General features: G+C 39.7%; 1 protein-coding gene across 2 annotated transcripts; it reads right to left on the reverse strand.

Moving 5' to 3' along the window:
• Positions 1-784: 784 nt before the first annotated feature.
• On the reverse strand, positions 785-24489 carry AstC (Allatostatin C). Of its 2 annotated transcripts, XR_015330444.1 has the most exons (3): positions 23783-24488; positions 6162-6458; positions 785-1516 (listed from the first exon to the last, which is right to left on the reverse strand). XR_015330444.1 is itself a non-coding variant. In XM_086993277.1 (2 exons), the coding sequence occupies exons 1-2, from the start codon at positions 23951-23953 to the stop codon at positions 6291-6293; spliced, it is 339 nt and encodes a 112-aa protein (XP_086849403.1). In that variant the 5' UTR covers positions 23954-24489; the 3' UTR covers positions 5414-6290. The 2 variants fall into 2 exon arrangements, 1 of the variants encoding a protein (XP_086849403.1); XM_086993277.1 differs by lacking the exon at positions 785-1516 and having other exon boundaries at positions 5414-6458; positions 23783-24489.
• Positions 24490-24758: the final 269 nt, after the last annotated feature.

Genomic DNA, 24758 nt, shown 5'->3' on the forward strand with positions numbered 1-24758 from the left:
GTATAACCACCTATATGAGCCAGAGTGACTTAATGGAGAAAAAAAATATTCGCAGTACGACCTAGCTAGCTATCCATAGCTGTTACTCAGCATATTTCTCGCATAGTCATCATCGCACCTCATGTTAATCATTATAATTTGCACATAACGAACATTTTCATATGCAATTTTTTACCTACATTTTTCGACAAAAGGTAAGATTTACGCGAAGAACTATTCCCCAGGTTAACTGAATTTAATTCAATGCACAGTAACTGGACCAAGCTAACAATATTGTTTCAGAGTTTGAAATAATTTGAAGAAAAGAAATATATTACATTTAAAAATGGTAAAGCATTGCTATTTAGAAAGTGTTTATCCAGAAGATGTTCTGTCTAACTGCACGGTGTGTAAACAATCCATGTAAAATTTTAACAATTATATTACGTTCAAAGAAATCAACACTCTTTCCATTTCCGCAGTCACCGAATGCTCCAAATGGCACCTTGGAAATATTTGAACCAATTGAACTCTATCACTTAGAAGATAATAAGGATACATTGATTTTGGGATATCTACTTGTGTCCTTCATTCGCGTTCACAGTATTGCCGCTATTAGAGCATCGCTACGAATTTTCGAAGTGCCGCTTACACAAAAATTCGAAAAGTGGCTAAAAGAATGAGAGAGGGTAACTGGTACGTCGCACGTGCTCAATTCGTCTGCTAAACTAACTATACATATGCTGCTAGTTCTAACGTATTTTCGTAAGCTGCAAAAATGTTGCCGAATAAAGACATGACCGCGCTGTTGAAAATAGTAAATTGATGATGTGGCTTTATTTAGCAACTATAGAACAAACTATTACGACAACGACCTCACTACGACGTCCATTGGGAGCCGCTGGGCTTTCCGAGCGGCCCATTTTAGTTTTGCATTTAACCTCATTCGTAGTTTGTTCTTCAATTATGTTTTTGTTTCAGTTCATCTTTCTTGTTTCGATAATTGCAATATCGGTCACATTGCGTCTCTATTATGCCCGCATTACCTATCTATCTCACCCGTCTCTAATCTATTTATCATCAGTATTCGTCGTGAATTTTGCCTTCTCTTCAAATTATTATCACCTAACTCAGTGACGTTCATATTTAGCCAGCTTATCCATGTAGTGACCATCAGTTCAAGTAATTATAGTATAATCTATATCAATATAATTAGCGCTTTGCTGGATGGAACCGTCGTAGTTTTATTCATCGGGTATTCATTATAACCATTATTATTTTCGACCGCTGTATTACGTCTTCATTGACTATGAACAGCATTTTTCCATTAAACGGGGTCAGCTTACCAGCTAAAGAGGACACTTCCTGCCACCTTTACGATTTCTCAGATTGTCTTATGAGAAACTGATCATCAAGACTGGTTACGTATTTCTTCGTTATAATTGTTGTTAAGTATTTTGATTTTTCCTTCCACCTGGTTCAACTGGAGGATCAGATTGGCTTAGGCCCGATAATTTTCTTAATCCCGAAGCGAAGCCTGCAAGCAGATTGTACAGAGAGGAAGGACTGTGTCGTCATTTCCTTGTTATCATTATGATCGACTTATTTGCCTCTTGTCATCAATCCGATATCACGATACACTTGCTATCTTAGCATAATTTGTTCTACTCACGTTTCTGTTTTATTACCGTTAGCTGTGATAATATTAAAACATGGCCCTGTTTGTCTCTTTAAGCCTATATACTTCCTGTCGTGGTCTTGTAGAAATCTGTCGTTCTTATCGATAGTTGGGTAATCGATGTACGTTAAATTGTTTCCTATGCAGACAGCATCTTCTCTCGGACCCTCCAGGTATTCGATGACTTTTTGCGAAGGCGGATGGCACTGGCCTTTCTCAATCTATACCTCCCTAGCTCTATCTATTTTCGGCGGAACAGTAATAATGTTGCTATTGGATTAACCAGTACTATATATATATATATATATATATATATATATATATATATATATATATATATATAGCCAATATCGTGCAGGCGTTGTGTATATAGTTGCCCCTGTTCCGTTTTCCCTCGCTTTTCTTTTAGACAGACACAAGCACACACAGACACACAGAAGAGCCCGTGGGTCTCGCTATTAGTTAAGAGAAAGTGTTGCGCGCATCGTCGACCATGCTGGACCCCTGCTGTTGTTAGTTTACCTGATGTTGTTATTGTTGTTGCTTCTACTATCTTGTCCGTGTTCATCAGGCCATCCATCAGACCCACATATTTTTGGGTTATCGTATGAAGACAGACCGGAGATTTATCAATTGATCATCATCCAGTTACTATCCATCGAGTTCCTAAGCCAATCAATTATATCAACTGCTCTCAATAAACTGACAAGTTTAGTACTACATTTTTGACTTTTGTCTATTGATCGGTCTGCCTGCTGATTTGTCTTCTATAGATCGGCATACATTAATGGATTTAGACACGAAAATAACACGATTGTACGGCCATTTCCTCGGTACGTGTGTCGGCAACGGGACAGAAAGTAAGGGGGCGGCACATTCGCAATATTTATATGGGGCAATAAGTGACTCGCTTTATTTAGATTTAGCGTCAGGGGATACGAGTACCGGGTCGCACAATGAGAATTCAACGTGCTCATCTGTCCCGTGTGTGAGAATGTATTTATGAAGTTTGTTTAGCAATTAATTGTTTGTAATGAAATTGTTCGTTCAGACACTCAGCTAATTTTCTTTTTCTGTTTCGATTTATGGCGAAATACTGTATAAGCTATCGCATACTAAAAGGCCGGCTGTATCAGCAAGCGTGGTACAGTGTAACTATTTTCTATTCGGACACAAAGAAGCTAAAAAACAACTTTAAAACCGTTTCTAAGCAATGTCATATTGTCCTTAGGGTCGACTTAATCCCCCTAATATCGTAATGCACAAAGTGATTAGCTGAAGATATTTAAAACTGATAATTGTCTTCGAAACGTGATTCGGTCTTCTCCAAATTAGCTATCGGTGATATCGAAGGCGTTTGTTATTAAAATCTATAACAGTTCAGACGTACACACAGGTGCGTCTGCATCTAGCATCCGCCGAATTGATATCTTAACCTTTGTATCGCGTAAGTCGAAGCTTCAGGTGTCGAGCGAGGCTCAACTAAAAATCGTTTACTAGCACACTTTGAATTCGTACTTCGAAAATCGAGTGATGACTATGGCGGGCACAATGCTGACAGTGGGGTAACTTATTATTACACAGAGAGGAAAAAATCATTTACACATTGCATACTATACAAGAGTATTGTTTTTCAAAGGTGTTCGCAACAGGAATCGCTTGTTGGCGACCTACTTTGGTAACCAATCGCTTATTATAACCTATCGTATTAGACGTAGTCTATAAAGTAATATTTAACGGGACTTCTAGTATATACGTGCGGGCACTCTGCACTGCATTTTCTAGCCTAACACAGAGAAACCAGTGCCTTTTTTCGAAACGCTATTTTATTTCTCAACGTAAACTAAAGCGTGACGCTTTACACGTTTTTCAATGATGATTCTATCTCTTTAATTCGTTCGAATAATTATTGGCATATTGGCCTGACAAGTAGGCATACGAATGTCTCCTCTTTCAACAGAAATCTTTGATCTGTAAATCCTCTTCAGGCCAGCAAACAAAAAAAAAGTCGCTAGAAGCTAGAGAGAGTGAATGCTTTGTGTGGTAGCCAATTCGAGCGGCGATTCGTTAACCTTTTTTACCTTGGCAAGCCCTGAAGTGTGAGACAGTACATTGCGTTGGTGGGTGAGCAAGTCTTCAATCAGAGTGTGAGAAATACATCTTCTCGAATGACTCACAACCTTTGCTACTCGAGAGTCGATTCGTAAACTTCGGAGATGTTATCAGTCTTTGGTCGCTGCAGTCTTGGGCCGCCCCACCGACCCAGCACCAAGCAAACCCGTTTAAAATCATCTACCCAAAATTTCACTGTAGTAAAGAATAGTGAAAAGTTCCCACAATTTTTTTTTATATGGGCGTATTGCCAAGTACAGACATTTAATGACGGCTCGATATTCATCTGGTTCTAGTTTTATAGAACCACAAACATTGACTGACGTAAATGACTGTTATTCGAAGGCAAGCAAACATCCAACACAGCGTAAGATGTCGCGAGTGTTGTTTAACAACGCGTAACTACGCCAGCAAAATTCCTTCCATGGATAAACTCAAGCAGAGAGTAAGTAGTTTGCTTCTCAACCCGCTTGTATGTAAAAAAAAATAGAGCAGATCTACTGTGGGGTTGAAAAGTCTCGTTCGATCAGATATTATTAGTACGGCGCCCTGATTCGTGAATTGCATTTTTGAGGTACCATTGCGTATGTTCTGTATAGAACAACATGTGCAAACGAAGTCATTCTGTGAAACGACTGCAGGCAGCATAAGGTTTTTGTTCTCAGCTGCCGCTGTAACTTGTCAAGCGAGCGCGTGTCAAAATCTGGTTTGGCATTAGCAGGCCTTGGCGACAGAGCGGCTAGGGCGTGTTGAAATCGCTTCGGTGAACTCACCTTTTTTCGACAATAAAGTTCTATGTAATGCATGGCATACGTGTTTAGCAGATACAGAGGTGGTCTGCTGACGTTTACGAATAATTAGACATCTCCGTTCGCTCCAGCCCGCCTACTGCGAATCATTACGTGAGACGGAGACAGAAAAAGAAGCAGAGGAGGAAGGGGGAAGGAATAGGAGGAGAGAGGGGTGGGAAGAGGAGGAAGGGTGGAAGGATGAGGAAGGCTTGGTATCGAAGGTGAGCAGTATAAATTCTGAATACGTTTTTAGTCACTATATAATCACGTTACGCTGTCCCCTGCCTATTTTAATCATAATTTCTTTGATAGCGCCGCTATAGTTCGACCTTGTTTTGTCTGTGTTCCTGTCGTGCTGTTGCCGATTTAGTTCGGCAATCGGCAATTGACAGCCCCGTAGCTTGGGCGTCTCGACCTTATAGAGATCAAGGCGCGTGTACGGATGCCACTAACGCTCTCCATCCTCAGCAACTTAAAGTTCGTCCTGTTGCAGATCAGCTGAGAAGCCGACGTCTGCGGCATAGCCAGTTACATCGATGGTGTAAAATGATTCGGCGTTATCCTCCTCCCGAAGATGACTGTGATGATAGTAACTGTACCCTGACTACTATCTATAGCACAAAGCACCTAGACAGGACGGTCTGTGTCCCATGTGCCTTTGCTGCTTCGCTAATAGGGGCCATGCTTATCTTACAGGGGCGAAATTGTGCATGTAAAAAAAGAAGCCTAAATACAACTGAGTAACTTTAAAAGACATAGAACAAATTTTACGTTTGCGAAATATCGAGGCTCATTGGGTCGCAGCTCATTTCTATTTCGTCATGTCTATTGCACTAAAGAAACACACGACGAGGAGAACAACTTTTCAACGACAATTATAGTAAAATAGTTTTATTTTCTTCATTTGACCCAGCATTGTATCTTACATATATACGAATAACCCTCATTTTATGCAGTCGAAGGATCGGGGGATTCATGATCACATCGTTAATATTACATTAGACAATTAACAGCCAAAGTGGCCCTCGACAGCTCATATTTTGGTAGTCACAGAGCGGTATGGTAAATATATAATCGAATGACTGGTTGTTTATAGCTGCTGGGCCAATGAAACTACTTCTACCATTTGTTTCCGTCCCCATCTACGAGTTCATAGTATATTTCTATGCTTATTATCATCATCATCATTATTATTATAATCAGCTTAAGTGCCATTACGGTGAGGACTCCTGTTCAGCTGTTGTATACGGATTCTGATAAATCTGAAAAGAAATGCTTGCCTTGTTGAACTAACGTAAATAATTTAAACGAGAGATCGACTGAGCTCTGCATTGCCCCTGCGTAAGTTTAACGAATAGCGTATAATAATAGAAACAGTAATTCATACAGTGTGCGGTCGCTATTGCTGGATATTGTTATCGGTTTTTGGCGCTAATCTGACGTTGGTCTTCTTTACGTCATTGAAGGTATATATTTTTGTCGTTCGGTGGCGTTTTATGATAATTAGCGGCCCGCCGATGTTGGGATTTTGTTTTCATTGTCATATTTAATATAGTAGTTATAGTGGTAGAAATTACTGTTTTTGCTAGTGAGATAATTACTTGGTAATACCATCTGTTGAAACTTTCCTTGGTGATTTTGGCGAGGTGAAGGCATTCGTGGTGGTCTACCTTCTGGCGCTCAAGTGTCCAGAGTTGTGTAATGTCTGGCTGTTCTCTTGGGCTTGAGATTTACTTGCGTCGGAAACAGGAGACGGGGTTGAAGTAACACTGATGGTAGCGCAACTGCCGTTTGGATGGCGCCCCTCCGTCGACAAAGCCGTTCGCTCTACCCCGGACGCGGCCTAGACCGCCCTGCATCATTAATGCCTCGATCAGGTTGTTATACCGCTCTTCTCTCTATGTGGCAAACAAGTAATAAGATCACAAGGACAAAAGATAGACTGCTCGTTATTTCATCACAGGAAGCACAAGCGCAAGCGCTCTCTCTCTAAAAACAGCTGACCTGATTTGCCAACTACACTTACCCAAGTTTTAATGCCGGATAAATATTCGAGAGCGCTAATTATAATCTGTTATCAGCTTGTTTCCTTACTCTAGCTATGTTCTAGATTTGAGGCAGGCCTTAGCTGCATTAGGCGGACATGAAGATCGCGTTGAACGTTGTAAAATACGTGGCCCTTTCGACGTGTTGGTAATTCATGATCTGCATCATGTTCTAAATATTCATCTCTACTCCTCAGCGCAGCGTTTGTTACCTTCGTTTGGAGTTCCAATGACAGTGGAAGCAATTACTTATTGCATTTTTCAAGGTTACATTCTGCTTAACTTTGGCTTCCAACAATGATGTAACACCAGTAGAAAAAAAAAAGCTCGCATTTTATCTTTTCACTTTCAAAGTGTGTGCTTAGGCGATTATTGGCTCAGAAGAGAGGTGCATAGATCATCGACTGTATGTCTACTTCGTTCCGAATTTAGACAGTTAAAGAATCATACTGCTGCTATTGTGATTGACTCGCAGGATCCTCGGCACACATAGGATGTACACCAATGAGTAGACCGAAGAGACAGCTTGCCCAACTGTTGTAAATCCCAAAAGACATATATACACAACACTGCTGATGTCGTGTCACTAACAGGTTTTACGGTGTATAAAAGTAATAAGTGTTAGCTTGGCCTTCAACCAGACCGACAGAAAAGTCAGATCTTTCGCGATGGAAATAAGAATAGATAAACTGATGTCTTAAGAAAGCCACTGCACCATCGGGTGTGCCGGTGCGTCGTGGTAGAGAAAATTGTTACCTCTCAGGTATACACAGACTACAGGGTTTAAGGTCGGTACATATACAGTGAACATCAGCTTCGCGCGAAACATCTAAAATAGGCACAAATACATCTTATGCAATGTTCACGGTTCACTTAAGATAGATCGAAGGTCTGACGAAGGATTCCAGAGATGAAGCTTTCTATATACTGTGCAATAGTGTAAATTGTAAATGAAACACTTATTGAATAAAACGTTCTTTGTTTGCGTATGCTGCATAGTATGTGTTGAATATTTAAAGAATAGATCATTTCCAGTCTTTTCTTTTCCCGTTTCTTACCCACTAACATCAAAATATTTTGTCTTTTGGAAAACTTGCGTGAATCCTATAAGAACGAAACTTGAATGAGTGCCACGAGATAATTGTTCCGGCTTGACGGATAAGACGTTTCACGAGCCTCGTGGATCTGGCATGACAATAAAACAAGACAACACTACCGGACAACATAGATATAAGTTGGACTGAGCAGGTTCGAAACAAAAAAAAAAATTATTGTTCTGTTATGCAAGCCACCAAAAACACGATGGCCGACTGAAAGCTCATGACCTGACGCATCACGAGTGGACTTTAGTCTACACCGCTGAAAAATGGCGGGAGCTGCGCCCCACGAGGAGTAAGCAGACTCCTCCTCCTGATAAAGAAAAGGCGTTCTTCTTCAGCAGTAGGCGCAACGCCTGAGCACACACCTCAAAGCTGCCCAGGGGCGTCGTCAGCTATTTGCTAGTGTGTCCATTTTACTCGTCGTCCGACTCCTACGCCCTTAAAGCGCCGTTCTCTACTAAATAAGAGACCCACGTCTTCACTTTTGAACATCAAGATGAATACACATCCATCAAAGAGGCAGTAAAGCTGTAGTAAAATAAAAAACGGCAATCATTCAATGAAACATTCGTTGGCGTCGTTGCCGTTCGTCTTTATTTGATTAAGCTATGAATAAATAGGATCATTTTATGTATTAGGCACTTATACGAGTAACGGTTCACATCTGTAAACATCGAACAGGACACACTTGAGATACTTTGCTTGCCTATTGTCGCCATTTAGTAGGACGGCATTGAAGGCGAGATAAGCTCTGGTCTTGTAGTTATAGGTATCCAAACTGGCTTCCAGCTTAGCCAAGTTACTCTGCTTAAATGTTTTGTTTGCTGCACACATATTTAAAAACGAATTCGATAAGGGACGTTTTATCATTGAAAAGCGTTTACCGGAACATTTCGATTAACAGTCCTTACACACTGAAATGGAATAACAAATCAGCGATAGCCTTTACTGGGTTGGGCCGACACCACTACCAACAATAACCTGAACCTGGAAGACAATGTCCTAAAGGCACGAGTGAGAAGCATGGGCCTTAGATCAATCTACTTATCTTCTAGTTACAATGTGGTAAAGTTAAATAAAATAAATTAAACTGTGAGTGTTCCGAATAGTTGGGCGCATTATTCGTATGCGAGCTATGAAACATTCAACATATATATGGAACGGTACTGAATTTGGTATAGATCTAGCAAAATTCGTAGGCAATAGTATCTTATAGAATGTGTGTCTGGGTTTTGGGAAAATTGCACATAGAACACTGGAAAATGGTTCAACGATAGAAAAGTAAACAAATGTTTATATAAAAACGTGGCTATACCAGCATTAATACTTTTTTTCTCGCTAATATACAGTAGATAAAAATAGTATTTAGAGGAAAGCAACATCGGTTAAAGAAACGATCACATAAACTCAATGTATTGTAACAAGCTACAAATAAGAAGGTAGATCGATAAAAGCACGCCCAGCACTTCCGGGTACTGGCCCGTAATCATTGGCCGTATATGACCGTCATGAATAGTTTATGTGCATATATAATTCCATGCTTGAATGGCTGGCATATTTTTGACGGTTGTGCCTTTAACCGCATAAAAAAATTAGAATATATGTCAGTATTTTATGCGCATCATTTAATCGAGGATTTTCGATGAAAATTCGGCATTAAAATGAAACGGCTCATCTACATACCGCTATGCACGCTCCCCAATACGACCATGTCTGAACATCGTTGGGTTAATGGGCTTTATCGGTTAGCGCCATGAGAATATGCTTTCTCATGTACATTTTACTTGACCCGCTTACCTACGCCGCCAAAGTGAGATTTTCTCCAATAAGCTTCCATTGTACCGTGTGTAACAAACCAGCAGTAGATCGATGCTATTGCAGTGCCATGCTGACCGTTCAGCCGTGCCCAACAGGCTCCGCATTGTCTGGACATATAGACTACAGGTGTCTGTAGCCCGTTTGCCTCGTTAACCGCTAAAGGAGTTTCTGTCAAACGAGTGCTGAATAAAAGGATTTAGCTCGTAAAGTCAGCAGGTTCCACTTGGCGTCTTATTAAGTCGCTCACTCAGTGGGAGTCGCTCCTTCATGCGCATGCTTCAGTATCACAGCGTCACCATATGGCAAAACTAGCAAACGATCGTAAGAATAGCCGAATTCATCAATACACACGATCAAATAACGCTTCTGAGACTCAAACGATTCAGCATAATAAGTGAGCTGGTGAGTTCTGTATCTTTCACCCCGTCTGATCGAGATGGCGAATCCATTGATTTAACTAGGCGCGTGACTAGGTGTAGATCGGGTCGCTTGCCAAGCAATGCCACACTTTGTTTACGATAAGCAAGCTCAATTTAACGATAAGTCTTTGCAGGTAGCGGCAGAGTCTGCAACTCCAAAAAATGTATTTTTGTATTGAGCATGGGAGATTTGCGCAGGGAGCAATCAGTGCACATGGTTTCGTGTACTATGTCAGGTATAAAAAGCGTTGGGCATTACCTCAGACGGACTCGATGCATATGAGTCTGATTTGAAGTTGGTAACTGCCTGTTTGCCCCAGAGCCTACTGGCAGTTACCGTTTCACCTATCCTTGACAAAATGGTTGAACATTTTAAAGGCTTCGATATGTTAGCTAGCTGTGTCACCAAGGCCAGTTAATAAATAAGGCAAGTAACAACCAGCGAAAAAAGTTGTAAAGGAAATAAGTAGATGAATCGAAGTTTTTGACAGCTAAAATGGCACTCAAGAAAAGTTTCAACTATTTTTTAAGCGATGAGACATCCTACCATGGCTCATAACGTCAGTGTATTGAAGTGAGTACGACTAGTTAAACACGACTGTAAGATTATTTACCTTGAGACATTTTCCCTATTTTCCTGGTTTAGCAACGAGAGTAGATATTAGCACTTTAAATTGATAGGAGACAGTATACAACAGTTAATAATATTGTCGGGTGTTGGCATCGCATAGACATTTTTTTTTCTCCAAAAGCAATATAAGACCCCAGCGTTTAGCTCTCTAACGCTGCTCGTCAACATTGCATAGAAAGCAAACATCCGACCAGTCGAGCTATCTGGATAGATGGCTAGACCAGCCTGAAACTCTGTCACAGTCTGCCTAAACATATAAATCAGATAACACATCTGGCCAGTGCATAGTTCGGTAATTTGTCCTTTTTTTTATTATTTCTCGCTATATCCTACAGCGTATATGACTTCATCGCTCTCGATCCACGTGGCGCGATCAGCAAACCGAGTTTAGCAATGATGTACTATCTAAATTGGATATCTGTTTTATCTACTAGGTATTCTCAACTCCTAAATCGATAGTCGACACGATATCTTAAACGAAAAATAGGCACACACACACACATTTAGAAGACCATTTGAGAAGAATATCGGTCTCGATATTGTATTTGTTTTCATAGATTTTCAAGATTTAATGCGAAACTGCAGACGCATCATATTCACACACTCCTTTACTCTCTGTATTAGCAGTAAATAGCAATATGCACGGCATATGCTAAGGTGCTTCTTCAGTGGCCTGCGTTAAGGCTTTTTTTTGCTTGATGGCTAATTTCTTCTGGCTTTGTTTGCCATAACTTTGAAACATTTTGTGGCCTGGATCCACGAAATGACCGACGACAGTAAGGATCCTTCCCCAAACAGCACCACTTACTACTCCAGTTTGATTTCTACTTTCAAGCACTTCTAGCTATGCATTATTGTAGCAGTTTGCTTCGTCAGCTGCTCATCGTAACGAACTGTTCCGCGCACAGATCCTTGCGTGCCCCTCAGACATCTCCGTAACTCCACCTTCTACCAGGCAGTAATGAAAACCTATTTGGTTCATCGGCCCAACCTCATGGTTGGCACTCAACCCACCGCCGGCAAGTTACTCAAACACCGCGCTAACATTAGAATAAGCACGGAAAACTATAACCCTTCACGCACCGCATACCCTACATATAAAATTAAAGGATTTCAATAACCAGTAATCGGGCTATGAGCAACAATTCAACGTTACAAGATTACTAGTCCGAAAAATCTAGTGTGCTCTTTGTTAATCGAATTAAAGGTAACTAAATTTCCACACGTTGAATTTTCACTGACGCATATGAGATATGAACATTTGTTTCAGGTAAGTTAGTTCTTCTTCTTCTTCTTCTTCTGCAGAAGTGGGAAGTCCCAATGATAGCTTAGCGGGTAACATGTTTGGCTGCTGATATTTAGGCACGTTACGGTCTAGGTTCGAACCCTGTCATGGACACACCTCGTTTCGTGCTGAGAGCCAGCCGTCTGGTGAAATGCGTAACGGCGATACCGCAAATAAAAGCCGAAGCATTGAGAGAGAAACAAGCAGAGAGTGGACTTCGTGGTGATATCGGTTCGAATCTGGGCGTATACTCGCTTGTTCTTGCGTCGTAATTCTGGATAATGTTTCACAGTGTTATATAAATCAAATGGACTTGAAAGCTAAGTTCCTTTGACATGCTTTAAAGTACGCTACTTGGAATACATGTGGATGATGTTCTGCAGCACATAGAAACGCGATAATAAAACTCGTTCTCGTTTCATCGATAAGGGACAGTTTCGGCCAACAACAAGGCTATATCGTGAGTAACCTCGTTGATGCTCTAGTACGTCTACGTATTCCTTTTTTAACCGCCAGTTTAATAGCAGTATCCATCGTCCCAATAAGTTCTGTGGCGGGCCTATAACTGAGGTTGTTTGCAAAGGTCCAACTGTCCCATACATTTGGCGGCAGAGTTTCCGTGTGAACCTAACCTTTACGTACCCCATTTCAGAAACTTCCTTGCTTTCATTGCATAGCTAGCTAAATTATCGTCATCAAACATCAAATACACATATATATAATTAACGTCAAATATAATCATTCTCCTCCGTTATCTCCTATGCTAGCACACCGAACAATTTGCCAATGATATTTCGATCCAGCACGGAATAAGTGCATTATTGCCTTTCCGAAAACTTGCAGTTGCCATAATTTAAGCAAAGCAGCGTTAGTGATAACTTTTGGGGGCGCGCTATCTTACCACTACAAATGACGAATTTAAAGGAACTTCGATGAAAAATGGATTCGAATATTTTCCAGGACAGCTAATAAAGGGTTCGTATCCACCCAAGATATAGCGACAAGCATATGACCATATTTATCTGTTTATATACTCTTTCTGATGGTTAGTTAACCTAGTTCAGAAATAGATCGAGGTCGTGGCCAGCGTTCGTCCGTGGTACGTAGCACGCTGTCATGTTCTGTCCTCGAACCGGATATCTTAAACGTTGCGCATATATATATATATATATATATGTATACACCTATGCACACAGTGCAACCCCGCTAAGGGAAAGCGTCTAGAGTAATGGTTTTTTTCTTTGTCTATGTTTTACTTGTTGCACTATCATCTTTATCAAGGCAAGATTGCAGGACAGCATAGGTCACATATATCGGGAAGCTAATTTACAAGCTCGTACGTTACCACAAAAACGCAAAATCCCTATTACCATTATCAGATTTTTCGAACAACCCTGGCCTGGTCGAATAATCAGTCCCCCTCTGATACAAGACAGCCACTATCAGTAGAATAGTAAACAGAATATGACCTATAGTAATCTGCAACAAGCAATTTACGAAAATGTTGAGTTTATTTTGTTGGTCTTTTCAATAGAAGCGAACGTCACGATAAGGATAATAGATTATTATAATATGTACACTGAAATTTTGGAGTAGTTTATAGCCATGTCCAGCAGGTAGATACGTGACGAATGTTGCGTAAAGCCCATATGTAGAAAAGCCTTGAAAGGCTTCTTTCTGGAATGCCTAAATAGACGTTGTAAGTTGTCCGTAAGAGCCTGTTACTGTTGCGGTGACGACTTTGAAAACTTGTGTATTATTGATTTTGTTACTGCTTGCGCGAGTTCAAAGATCACATGGAAAAATATAGTAAATAGTCCCAGAAGGTTTCTCGAAGGAAAATTGTGACCAGCGCATATTAATAAACTTTGATTTTAGGTATTTATTACCACATTAAAATGTAGACAAAAAAGATTGCAAAAATGTGTTTCAAGGTCAAATTTTGATTCGTATAATACTTGTGTCAGTTGTTTATACTCAGACACTCAGAAGCATGGTACACGTATGGTTACATGTCCTGTGAAAGCGTTCCGTAGCCTATAGCCCATACTTGACCACCCCACGAAACTGGTAAGTTAATGCGATAAGCAAGGACAAGCGCATTTGCGTTTTAAACAACACATGTGCTTTGTCCAAATTGCAGGCCTAAAATATTATGACCTATTTGAGTTGGGAGCTATTAGGGAAGAACTTAGAGATTCTAGCACAGGCCGGTACAAGGATACGAGTAAACAAAAGACCTGTTAATACGCCGTAACTATAGCTAATGTTCTTCGTCGTCTGATTTTAATGCACTTTATTTTATACGGGCATAAACCCTATATCATTCAATGATAAAAATTAACATCACGCAATTGATACAAGGTTCAAACTATGCGTTAGGACGTTACATGCGAATGATGTACTCATTATACAATATAAAAGTAAAGGCCTTCTTTCGGAGGCGATCGAAAGCTAAACAAGCATGTCCGAGGAGGGTAACACGCGATATGTATCACCGTGTCCGTTTAAAATAGCTCGCCGATAATACTTCAATTTCGCATGTTATTCTATGTATGTAAGAAGGCCAGTGGCCTATTTAAAGTAAGTAAAAAAAAAAAAAAAAAAAGATCTTAAACAGCTAATCCGGCTGAGTTGCAGGTTGTAGGTCACTTTGGTCGTGACTCCGATAAGAACAAATAAGACACTATTATCCAAGAAAACAAGCACTAGCCTAAACAGAAGAGGATATCGTTGCACGATACATTCGAACGAAGGTATATAAACGTTAACAAGATGATTGGATTACTACTACGTACGCTGTTTCTTCAGATTTGCCGTATCATCAGACGACGATTTAGTTTTGATCTCTGTTTGGCTTTAGACGGTAGTTCGATAGTAAGCAGGCTCATACAAGGGCTGTGCCCTAATGATAAGGTCAAGATGGCACGGAGAAAACACCTCTCGTCGACGTGACAATTCACCCCTCTCTACAAATATAGTTCAATATTCTGCTTACAGGTGCACTCACATGGGCTTTTCAGTGAGCACTTTGACAGCAGCGGAAGGCCAGTGAAGAAATGACGACGATGATGATTAGGTTCTTGTTTTAGGCATCTAAAAACGACCTATTGTTATAACCTAATGCTTATCTCAGTAGTAAATAGTGAAAACTTGTTTGCCTAACTGCATAGATTTGAACAGCATATGAGTACTAGTATTAGAGAACTGTCGTAGCTAAAGCCTATGTTAGCGCAGACGTAAGTTCAAAGTCATGAAGGTCGTACATAAATCTAAGTTAGAGCATTATCAAAACTAGGAGAGACAGAAAGAAAACGTGTTATGACCCATTCTTTATACCAAGTTTAAGTATCTTCAAAAAGATAACACTTAAAATTTTAAATTAGTCTTATTAATAATTTTACCTACTATTACTATCCTGTTCCCCTGACTGAACTGAACGCACCTTATTTTATTGGGGTCATTACACGGGCCGGTTCTACCTAAATAAATCATTCGTTTTCCAGTTTGTTTTTTGAACCGGTATTCCTTTCTTGTGTCTTCGTCTCTCTATAGAAAGATTTTGCTGCAATCCCTCTTGTGACCCCTTTTTTTCGAGACAACCTTAAAAGCATGTATTTTATCGCTGACGTATCCAAAGTCGATTCGGCTTTCCCCTCTATCGGACTATCGTTCAAGAAGGTGGGTTTAGGATTCAAGTCGTTGATTTCAGCTACTATAAGCCTTTTTGTCTTGCACAATTCTCTCGTTAACAAAAGGATCTGTTCTAATTAGGTTTACTGTTCTTGGCTATTTGTTGAACGCGCAGCCGGAGATATTGCTTGTAATTGCAAGGTCACGTTATATCAAGCAACCGATGTTTGCGAGATCGGCCGGTATTTTTACATGGACCGAGAGGGTCAGTGAAGGAAATTTAGCTCCCGAACTGCTAGTAGCGCAGACGCGAAGGATAGTTGGATAAAGTCGACGTTGAAGGCACTGGGGTTCCCTAGGCATCTTTCAGCACAACGCTATACTTGTGCAGATATAAATATTCTCGTACTACGTGATTATCACGTGACTTGAGGTGTTATTAGCCCAAAACGTTAGTATCTATCGTGATTAGCTAATATTATCGGAGGCCTAAATGGCCAAGGTTCCGGATAAAGAAAACAAAAGTGGCTACTTCAAGCCCCGTCAGTTTACACGATATGTGTGATGGCCAGCTTGAACCTGAAGGAAGTTAATAGGCACGCCGCTATAGCATGCCTTTATTGCTTAGTTAGATCATTTCCAGCATGTAGCCTTTGAAAAACTTAGCTGGAACCTTAAATGCCATATAATATCGGATATTATATGACTTCGGGCTGTATTAAATAATGGCAACAGGTGTTAGTCGAAGTTACCATTTACTGCTGTACACATATATCGGTGGCGTTTTGCACTTATCTTTGTCATTTTCTTAAATTATTTATATTGTATTTGTACTACATATCCATATATAATACCCCATTACGATGCAAGGAGTTCCATATGACATGATTAGAAATTCAGCCTGTGATGCTATAACAGCGAGCAATCCGACGCTATTTTATTTTAGCTTATGATTTGGGCGGGGCGGGCTGGTTTTCGAATACCACTCAGCCCTGTATAATCGCCCTAGAAATTGAATGATTCTTCACGTTTCGGTTTCTCGGTTCTGCTCCCTATTTGATAGTGACTTTTCACTTATTATTAAGAATTTTTCTATTAGATAATACAAGGAATCTTCCGAGCGAACTATTCTGCTGCAGACATTACAAACAACATATTGTTTCAGTTTGTCAGATCAAACGTACACGTTTCTTAACACTATTACATCAAAAAAAAACGGTCATGTACACAGGCAAGAGGGCAAAAGGCATCATTCACATCGTGCGCTTGTTGAGCAGAACCGATGATAATATATAGCTTCGTTCCTACAAGCAACCATAATACTTAGGTATTTTCCCGACAGAGCAGGTAGCTAGTACTAGATACGCATTGACCAGAAAGATGCTAGTGACCATAGTTGAGTTCGTTTGCAATGTTGTCTGAACTAGGCCATTTTCTGCGCTTACTTATCCCTGTGCACGCTTTGTAGAAGCGGCGTCCCTGCTTCCTTATTCTGAAACTACGCGGCCGTGTGTCGTCGAGTGCTATTTAGAATTCCGAAAGCAGCGGTTTTTATGATTATTCGGATCATATGCATAGTGACAAATTGTAAATGATCAGGCGCCGTCGTGCCCGCGCCCTGCAGTTCTTCCTAATTATATAGAGCTTATACGATTTCTTGTTCTGTTTTTCTGGCCAAGTCTCTGCCTACAAACCCAAATCGTTCGAGTTGAAAGTCTTGTAGTTTGCTTATAATCAGCAAATCACTAAATACTGAGTCGTCGAAAACTACTGACAGGTTTTCTCGCTAGACAAGTCACATATGTCGGGCAGTATGGGTCGCGCCGGCCTGGCGATGATTTTAGCTGGAAACTAACAGCAGTCGAAGTTGTTGGAACACTTTCATTCAAACTTAAACTTAAAGCACTACGAAAATAAGTGATATTCTGCAAAAAATCATTACATTTTTGTTCTATTACGGTAGAGAACCAAATTCTACCCAAACCTTAAGAAAAGCTACGCTGTTTGAACCGGAAGAAAATGGACCAGAAACATTGGTTTTGTAACTTTTTTTTGCAGATTTCCATATCATAGATGCTCTTCGTAGTGGTCGACCAATAAATGTTAAAGAAATCGATGAAATGATTACGGAATTTGATGGGACTGTGAATAGTCATAGTATTGCCAAGGGGGTAAAAATCTACTAACTTTTGGACCATTCGAAGGAAGCTGGCGGTGAAAGGAGGCCTGATGCAGGAATTTTCCTTAATCGTAGTATATCCATATATGAAATGTACCCACATAAACTCACCGCAATTGAGCCATCTTTGAAGCAGGTGAGGAACAGGGTCACATAAAACAATAACTTACGAAAAAGAACCTGAACAAGGCGGGCAGACCCCCGGACTTACATTAATGAAGATGATGACGCTACGAGTTTGCTGGGAGTGGAAAAGAACCGTGCATTGTAAGCTGCTGTACGTTTTGAGCTTTACGTTTGACTCGGCTGGTAAGCATTTTGATTTACGAGGTATACCTATGCTCGGATCGGAATCTGAATTGTTAGCCACAAAGTTATCACGAAAACGAATTATGAAAATGTTATGTTCCACCATGACCATGCCGGGCCACATACATTCTTAGCTACCCGGTCGGCAAAAATTGAGAGACCTTCAATGGCAAATCTTCATGCATACGCCACATGGTCCGGATCTGAGACTATCTTTCTAGTTTCTAGTTAGTTAGTTTAGGTCTCTTTTAATGGAGTGAATTTAATTTCGATCAAGGGATGCAAAATTTTTTCTTTCGCCCGGAATTTACAGAGTCCCTACAGTGATGGAATTATGGTGTTACCAAAAAAATGGCGGAAGGTCACCGACTAGTCACAAGCTGTTTAGTACCGTTATTTTGCAAATAAAAAAAAAATCTTTCATTTTGGCTTGAGAAACGTTAACTCTTTGACCAGCCAGTAGTTTTTTTGGATTTATGCTGTTGATAAAATTTTCTTAGAAACCGTTAATTTCTGGCCATTATTTCCTTCTCTTTCTGTGTCTTTTTTCCTTGTGTCGCGCATTGTCTTAATCTTACCGTTTCGAAACGGCAAGGTTTGCATTTTCAGTTACAAAGAACAGGCACATTTTTTTCTTTCTTTGGTCCTTATGTCAGGCGGTGAAGCTAGGAGCCTCAATAGCTCTAGAAGAGAATATTCTGTGGACGGTAGCAAAAGCACAAGAAGAAGCTCTACCAGTTTACGAGTCCACTGCGATCGGCAAATATATATATGATGCTGGTGGTAGATGGAAAAAGAGCATTTTTCGCGTCAGCAAAGCTATTTCTGGCTTGCACGCGTCTTGACTTCTTCAAAAGTAGAGCAATTTATATTCGTATAAAGTAAGCTATCCACCGGTAAAAAACTTCGCAAAACTACCATCGCACTCAACGTGTGTATAGGATCAAGCTGAATCCAAAACGTTTATGACATCTCTTCCTAGAGCGATTCTCGCCCGCAATCTAAATAACGTAGGTCGATTCGTTCGGGTCACAGCGTACATGACCTCTTCGAGATCGAATTATTAGTTGAAAAGGGTACATGTAATGTTTTTCCCTTTATAGGCGAGAGATATGCCACTGAAGACCTCCACAGTCGAAAGTTCTTGCTATTTGAGGTAAAGCTTTGTACAGACAGGATTATTACCGCAAATGCGTAGAAATAGATAAAGGATGAAGGTTTGACTTGTGAGTTATACCTGAAACCTGATCGATCCGATACACCTCAGCTTTAAGAAACCTGGCATTTCGCTTCAATCGTCCTACTTGGCGAATAAAGAGCATGAGCACAAATGTACATATTGCGGACTATAGAATGACTTAAGCCGAGAAATAAGGCCATAATGACGCGTGAGGTCAGGTAGAAGGTCAGACCCTCCAGGATAATGCAGCGTCCCACAAATCCGTTTGTAAATTGCACATCATTGAGAAATTTTGCATCATCTACTGACTGATAATCGATGGTATTGTAGTATCATTACTAGGATGAAATGTTTTAGGTCCAGTATCGTCATTGTTAAGTATTGGTCCTGAGTAATATTAGCCCAATAGTGCAACTACTGTGTTTTCAAGACTGCTTCTTACAACGACCAAAAAGTCAACGCTGCAGGCAGAATACCAGCTTCTTACATCTGTATTTTATTTTTTATAACCTTAGATATATGCTGTAAAAGTGCCGTTACTTAGAAGAACTTAAGGAAAAGTTCTAATTTCGGTATCGATACCTTTGAACATGGCATTGATCAGAAAGTCATTCTGTCTAAGCACTCGGCTGTTTCGTGTAATTTTACTACAATTGATATATATAATTATTGTACAAAGCTATTGAAAAGCCAAATGATAGCAGATTATATACGTTTTATCGTTAATCTTCGAGAGAAAGAAATGTCACCTTTTATCTCTTTCTTTAAGGAAGATTTTCGTAGATCAAAGAAGATGACCTTTCGGTTAAGTTTAGATTTAAATGGTCCGAATATTCATCATATTTTTATTTACGATTTATTGTAGAAATTATTGACTGTTTTGAAGAGAGAGGTGTTGTTTGCCAATTGGGTCATTCAGGTGAGCTCCAACAGTTAGTCTTCTTTAGCCTTTTTTTTCCACCTTACTTTAAGTATTGAGTACCTTAAGTACTTTCCGACATTTTTTAGCCTCAGAATTTATTTCGGCACACATTTGAATGACCCGTTAGTAAATCTTCATTTACTAATATCGTTTTTTTTTTATTCTTTTATCGTATTATTTTTAATACAGAGTAAAGATAAAACATTTTAAAATGATTAATAAACAACTGAGGCCGCTAATCGAGGTTCAAAATCATTGTGGACGGAGGTTATCTCAACAAATATAAAACAGCTTTTAACAAACATGTAATAAAAAATCCCAATTTTTTCATATAACAGTCAGAACCCAGAACGTAAACCCTAAGCAGAGTGATCATCCGTATCGAACATTCAGTACTAGGTTTGTCGACGTAGAAAAACAGGTTATAAGCCTTTTTTCTATTTCGTTTGAAGAGCCAAGTTTGCACTATATACGACAAATTAAGAACATTATATGATCCACAAATAATAGTGTTTAAGGATGGACCAGACACATCTTAATGACGTAACAAACACTACTTCGTTCCTGAGCTTCAATTCGCTAAACACAATTGGATTCTTTCGTGTTTAGCTCGCTTATGTCTCTTATAAATTTTATTTAATAAAAGACAATTTTCTTCATAAATGGGCTGCCTGTTCTTGTATGTAGTAATAGATATCAAATTTGGTAGCTGCGTAAGTTAGCACTAAGTTTCTATGGTCTGCACCGGAATTTTAAAGGTAGCATCGAGTGAAACACAGCAAACGGACATAGAAAAACTACAACCGTTATTGTTACAACAGTATCACGGATAACTTTAGTAAATCCAATTCTGTTCAAACTAAATCGAGCACATTTCCGTCAGGTTCACGTTCTTACATCGAGTAATTCCCATATTCACTGCCCTCAGATAAATCTCATTCATCGTTTCCCGGAAGGGTCACCGTGCGGCGTTATAACAGGACGTGAAGCATCGATGCATATTATAGGGATCAGTGGTAATCCTTTATGCATGTTCCGCAGCTTCAATGGTATCGGCTTCTTGTGTGCAGTACAACAAATTCGACCCATAAAAAGCATATATATATTTATATACATCTTCACGTTCAGCGTGACTATTTACTGTGAGAGGATGAGACTGCTGGTAACGTATTTACGTAAAGAAAAATCATATTAACACGCGGTGTCATATAGAGTATTTAAAAAGCATAAGACGTGTTCTTTAAAAAGTGTTTAATGGCAAATGGCCGTCACGGTAGCTGTTGTATTCAGGTGGCTCAAATAGACTTAAATTCGCGCAATTTTACTGATACAAAAGCAAAACTTCTATAGCTTGGCCTTTAGCCATACGTATTGCGTTCCATACTTTTTTCGTGTATTAAGCACATTTGCTTATAGCTAAAAATGGTTGAAAATGTGTAAATTGCAATACCTAACTAAGGACATGTCTATTACAATGCTTTCGAGTAGGAACTTCGCAGAAAGGCCTCCAATTGTGCTCATTGAAACATTTCTATAATTGTTTTAGAATGAAGGTTTTAGATCTAAAGGAAAATTAAGGACTCCTCGTTAAGGATCCATTGTGTACTTCATGACTTGATTAGTAGCAGCAGGCAACTAATTATCACAAAAAATTTTAGCGCGCCTTTGATAAAACTATTCAGAACAGCTTTTAGAAACACTCCTTTAGATGCGAAGTTCCAGAAGATGATAACTCCTCGATTACCCTTCTTAACTTTACTAAAAGCTCTAAGGACACCATTACTATTTTTACTAATACATATATAATACGTTCTGAGATCTAAAGAGATGATGAATGAATCGGGAATACTGATAACGGCTTTGAGCACCAATGTACCACTTTATCCTGAAAACTAACTTCAACGAACCGTATCTCTCGCTTTCAATACGTTATCATCTAACTACACACATAAACAGATCATGTCGAAGATTTCTTTTTTGCATTCTTGAAATAAATAAAGCTGCTTCATTTTGATAGGATTTAAATAATACACACGAAACAATTTCAGTCTTAAATGTATTATTTAACAGAAGAGTTATGTAACAGAAGAGTTTGCAATCGATGCATCCATGATGCTTGGGATTACGTTGAGATAACCTATCTTTCCTTTGCAACCTATCAAATGTGCCGTCGGCACTTCTCTGAGAACGAATCATCCACGTTCAAACCTTTTTCTCATATTTGAGTACAGAAAAAAACAGATACACTTTCATTGGTCGAATGAAGGCGTTGAGGGCAGTGTGGATTATTTCCATTACTTCATTACTAAAAATCGACTGGATCTATTTTCATAGCTCTCAGAAAATGGCCTAACATAAAAGAGGTTTATTTTGACCCACTGGTTTGTGAGGACACGGCACCTAAATTAACACTAACTCGGACGGTGTTTTTCTCCTAGTGGACCTGCGTTCATGCGATACTCTTAGTATCAGAATAAAGCCAGTTTTTTTCTAAAATAAAATTTTAAAAAGCAAAAAGAATTGTCCTTTTTTGTTTATATGCAGTGGCGAAAAGTCTGTCTTTTTTGCAATATGGATAAAGATCAATTTTATTTATCAAGATTATTCTTCAATATGTTTATACTGAACGAACCGTCCAAGATTAAAAACATCGCCCGTTATCCGAAACCGACGATTTACGTTATTGACAGTTTTTGCGCGCCTTTTAAAAAAAATTCTCGAAATTCGTCAATAGAGAAGCCAGGGACTCCTCAAATAGGTTTAGAACTCATCTTAAAAGCTCGAAGAACTATTCAGGATACACCTAGATTTTTGTATTGCCACTTGTTGGTAGTCCACGTGAGCTCTAATAGTTAGTCTTTTTAATACTTTTTTATACCATCTTTGGTTTATTCTCCATATTGTTTTTTCGGTTTTTCAGTCTACATTTTGAGCCTTTGCAACTTTAGACTCTATGCTCATCCTCAAATTCAATTCCGCTAAAATGTTCTGTATGTAGCGTATTTGAAACCTTAATGTGTTTATATCCGTACCAGCATCGCTTGATCGATAGTAACCGCTAAAGAGTTACTTCCCGATTACAAGAAGATTTTCAAAATTGCTAGCGGTTTTAATGCCGATGGTGGTTATATTATATATATATATATATATATATATATATATATATACTGTCAGGAATGACACATCCAGATCATGCAAAAATCCTTAAAATATTTTCCGTTTATATACAATTATAAGAAAAAATCCCAACATAGGTAGCGTACTTTGTATATAAGCATATGTATAAGGTACGGTACATAAAAATGCCTCTATAAACTTTCTTGGCAAAAAAATAAGAAGCGTGTTTAATAAATTTAAAATAAGAAGTCTGTTTGTAAATAGAACTGTTGCAACCTATCCTCTTCAACAGTATCTTAGCAACACAAAAACCTTCCAAGGTTCATTCTATTCAAGCTCAACTCGCTATTTAGATTACATATCGATATTAATTATATTTTTTAAATGTTGCTAATTCTAAGAAGCTCAATATCTATCCAGAGGGTAAGTGGTCAAGCGCATTCTTGGCATCGACATCTAGGTACTTAGCCTTCTTCTACTTTGGATTAGTGTCTGAAGCAATACGTTGTGCTGGAAAAAGCATGCGTAATATATCTGCACTAAGCGTAATCCAGGAGAACCAGTAGCTGAAGAAGCTGACTAACCTGAGGCACAAGCCCAAACGACGACCCGCGAAATTCTGGAAAAGCGGGGCCAGCTTCAGTGCAAGCACCCATAGCGAGACAACAGATGACGAGCGCCAGCAAAACACTGCACGAACGGAGCATGGCCGACGCCGACGAAGATGACGACGACGACACGACTGTAGAACTCATCGTGCCGAAGGCTCACTGAGGTGACAGTTTACACCACAACTGGGTGGTGGGGTGGGATGGGGTGAATTTAGGACTTCGGGGAGGCTTCTCACTTTTTTCCTTTCTTTCCCTATCCTTTTGTCCCTTTTTACATAAACGAAGCCTGGTGGCAGTAAATAGTTCGATCAAAAATTTTAACAAGCTTGTTTCTCACTCTGTGCGTTAGCAACTGTATGGCAAATAGTTGTTCAATATAAACGCCAACAAACGCTCTACCAGATAGTTGTGTGTCTGATGATGAAAGTGTTTGTTATTCGTCCTGAAAGCGCTACGCTGGCGAGCTAGTCCTTTGATGTCACCGACCAGCTTCGGTCAGAAGTTTAATGTGGTACGATGAACTCGTGGCAGGCGGATTCGTTGGTTAACGTTACTTGAAAGCTTACTCCTACGTAAGAGACTGCAGACTTTTCCTTGGACTTCAAACTTCCGCGCAAGATGGCAATGTGCGAACTCACAGTTGCCAACCGACTTTATATGTACAGTGGGCCGGGGGCGTTTGGGATGGCAGCGCCTCAGGGGCACCAATGCGAGCTTTGTCGGGTGGTCTCTGAGAGAGGGTAGAACTCGCGGGTGGTATGACGTCATTATCAAGTGAGAGCCGGGTCAACAACGAACAGAGAACGGTGCGCGTGCAATCGGTCAGCGAAGCACGCCACTGCTATTGCACGGCACGGTGCAGTGTATGCATAAAAGCTGGCGAACATACAACATACGTAACTTAAGTCAAGTTCCAACAGGAATGACGATTTGCTTGCATTGTACTCGG

Source organism: Varroa destructor, unplaced genomic scaffold (genome assembly GCF_002443255.2).
Source record: "Varroa destructor unplaced genomic scaffold, Vdes_3.0 BEIS01000006.1, whole genome shotgun sequence".
Taxonomy (NCBI): Eukaryota; Metazoa; Arthropoda; class Arachnida; order Mesostigmata; family Varroidae; genus Varroa; species Varroa destructor.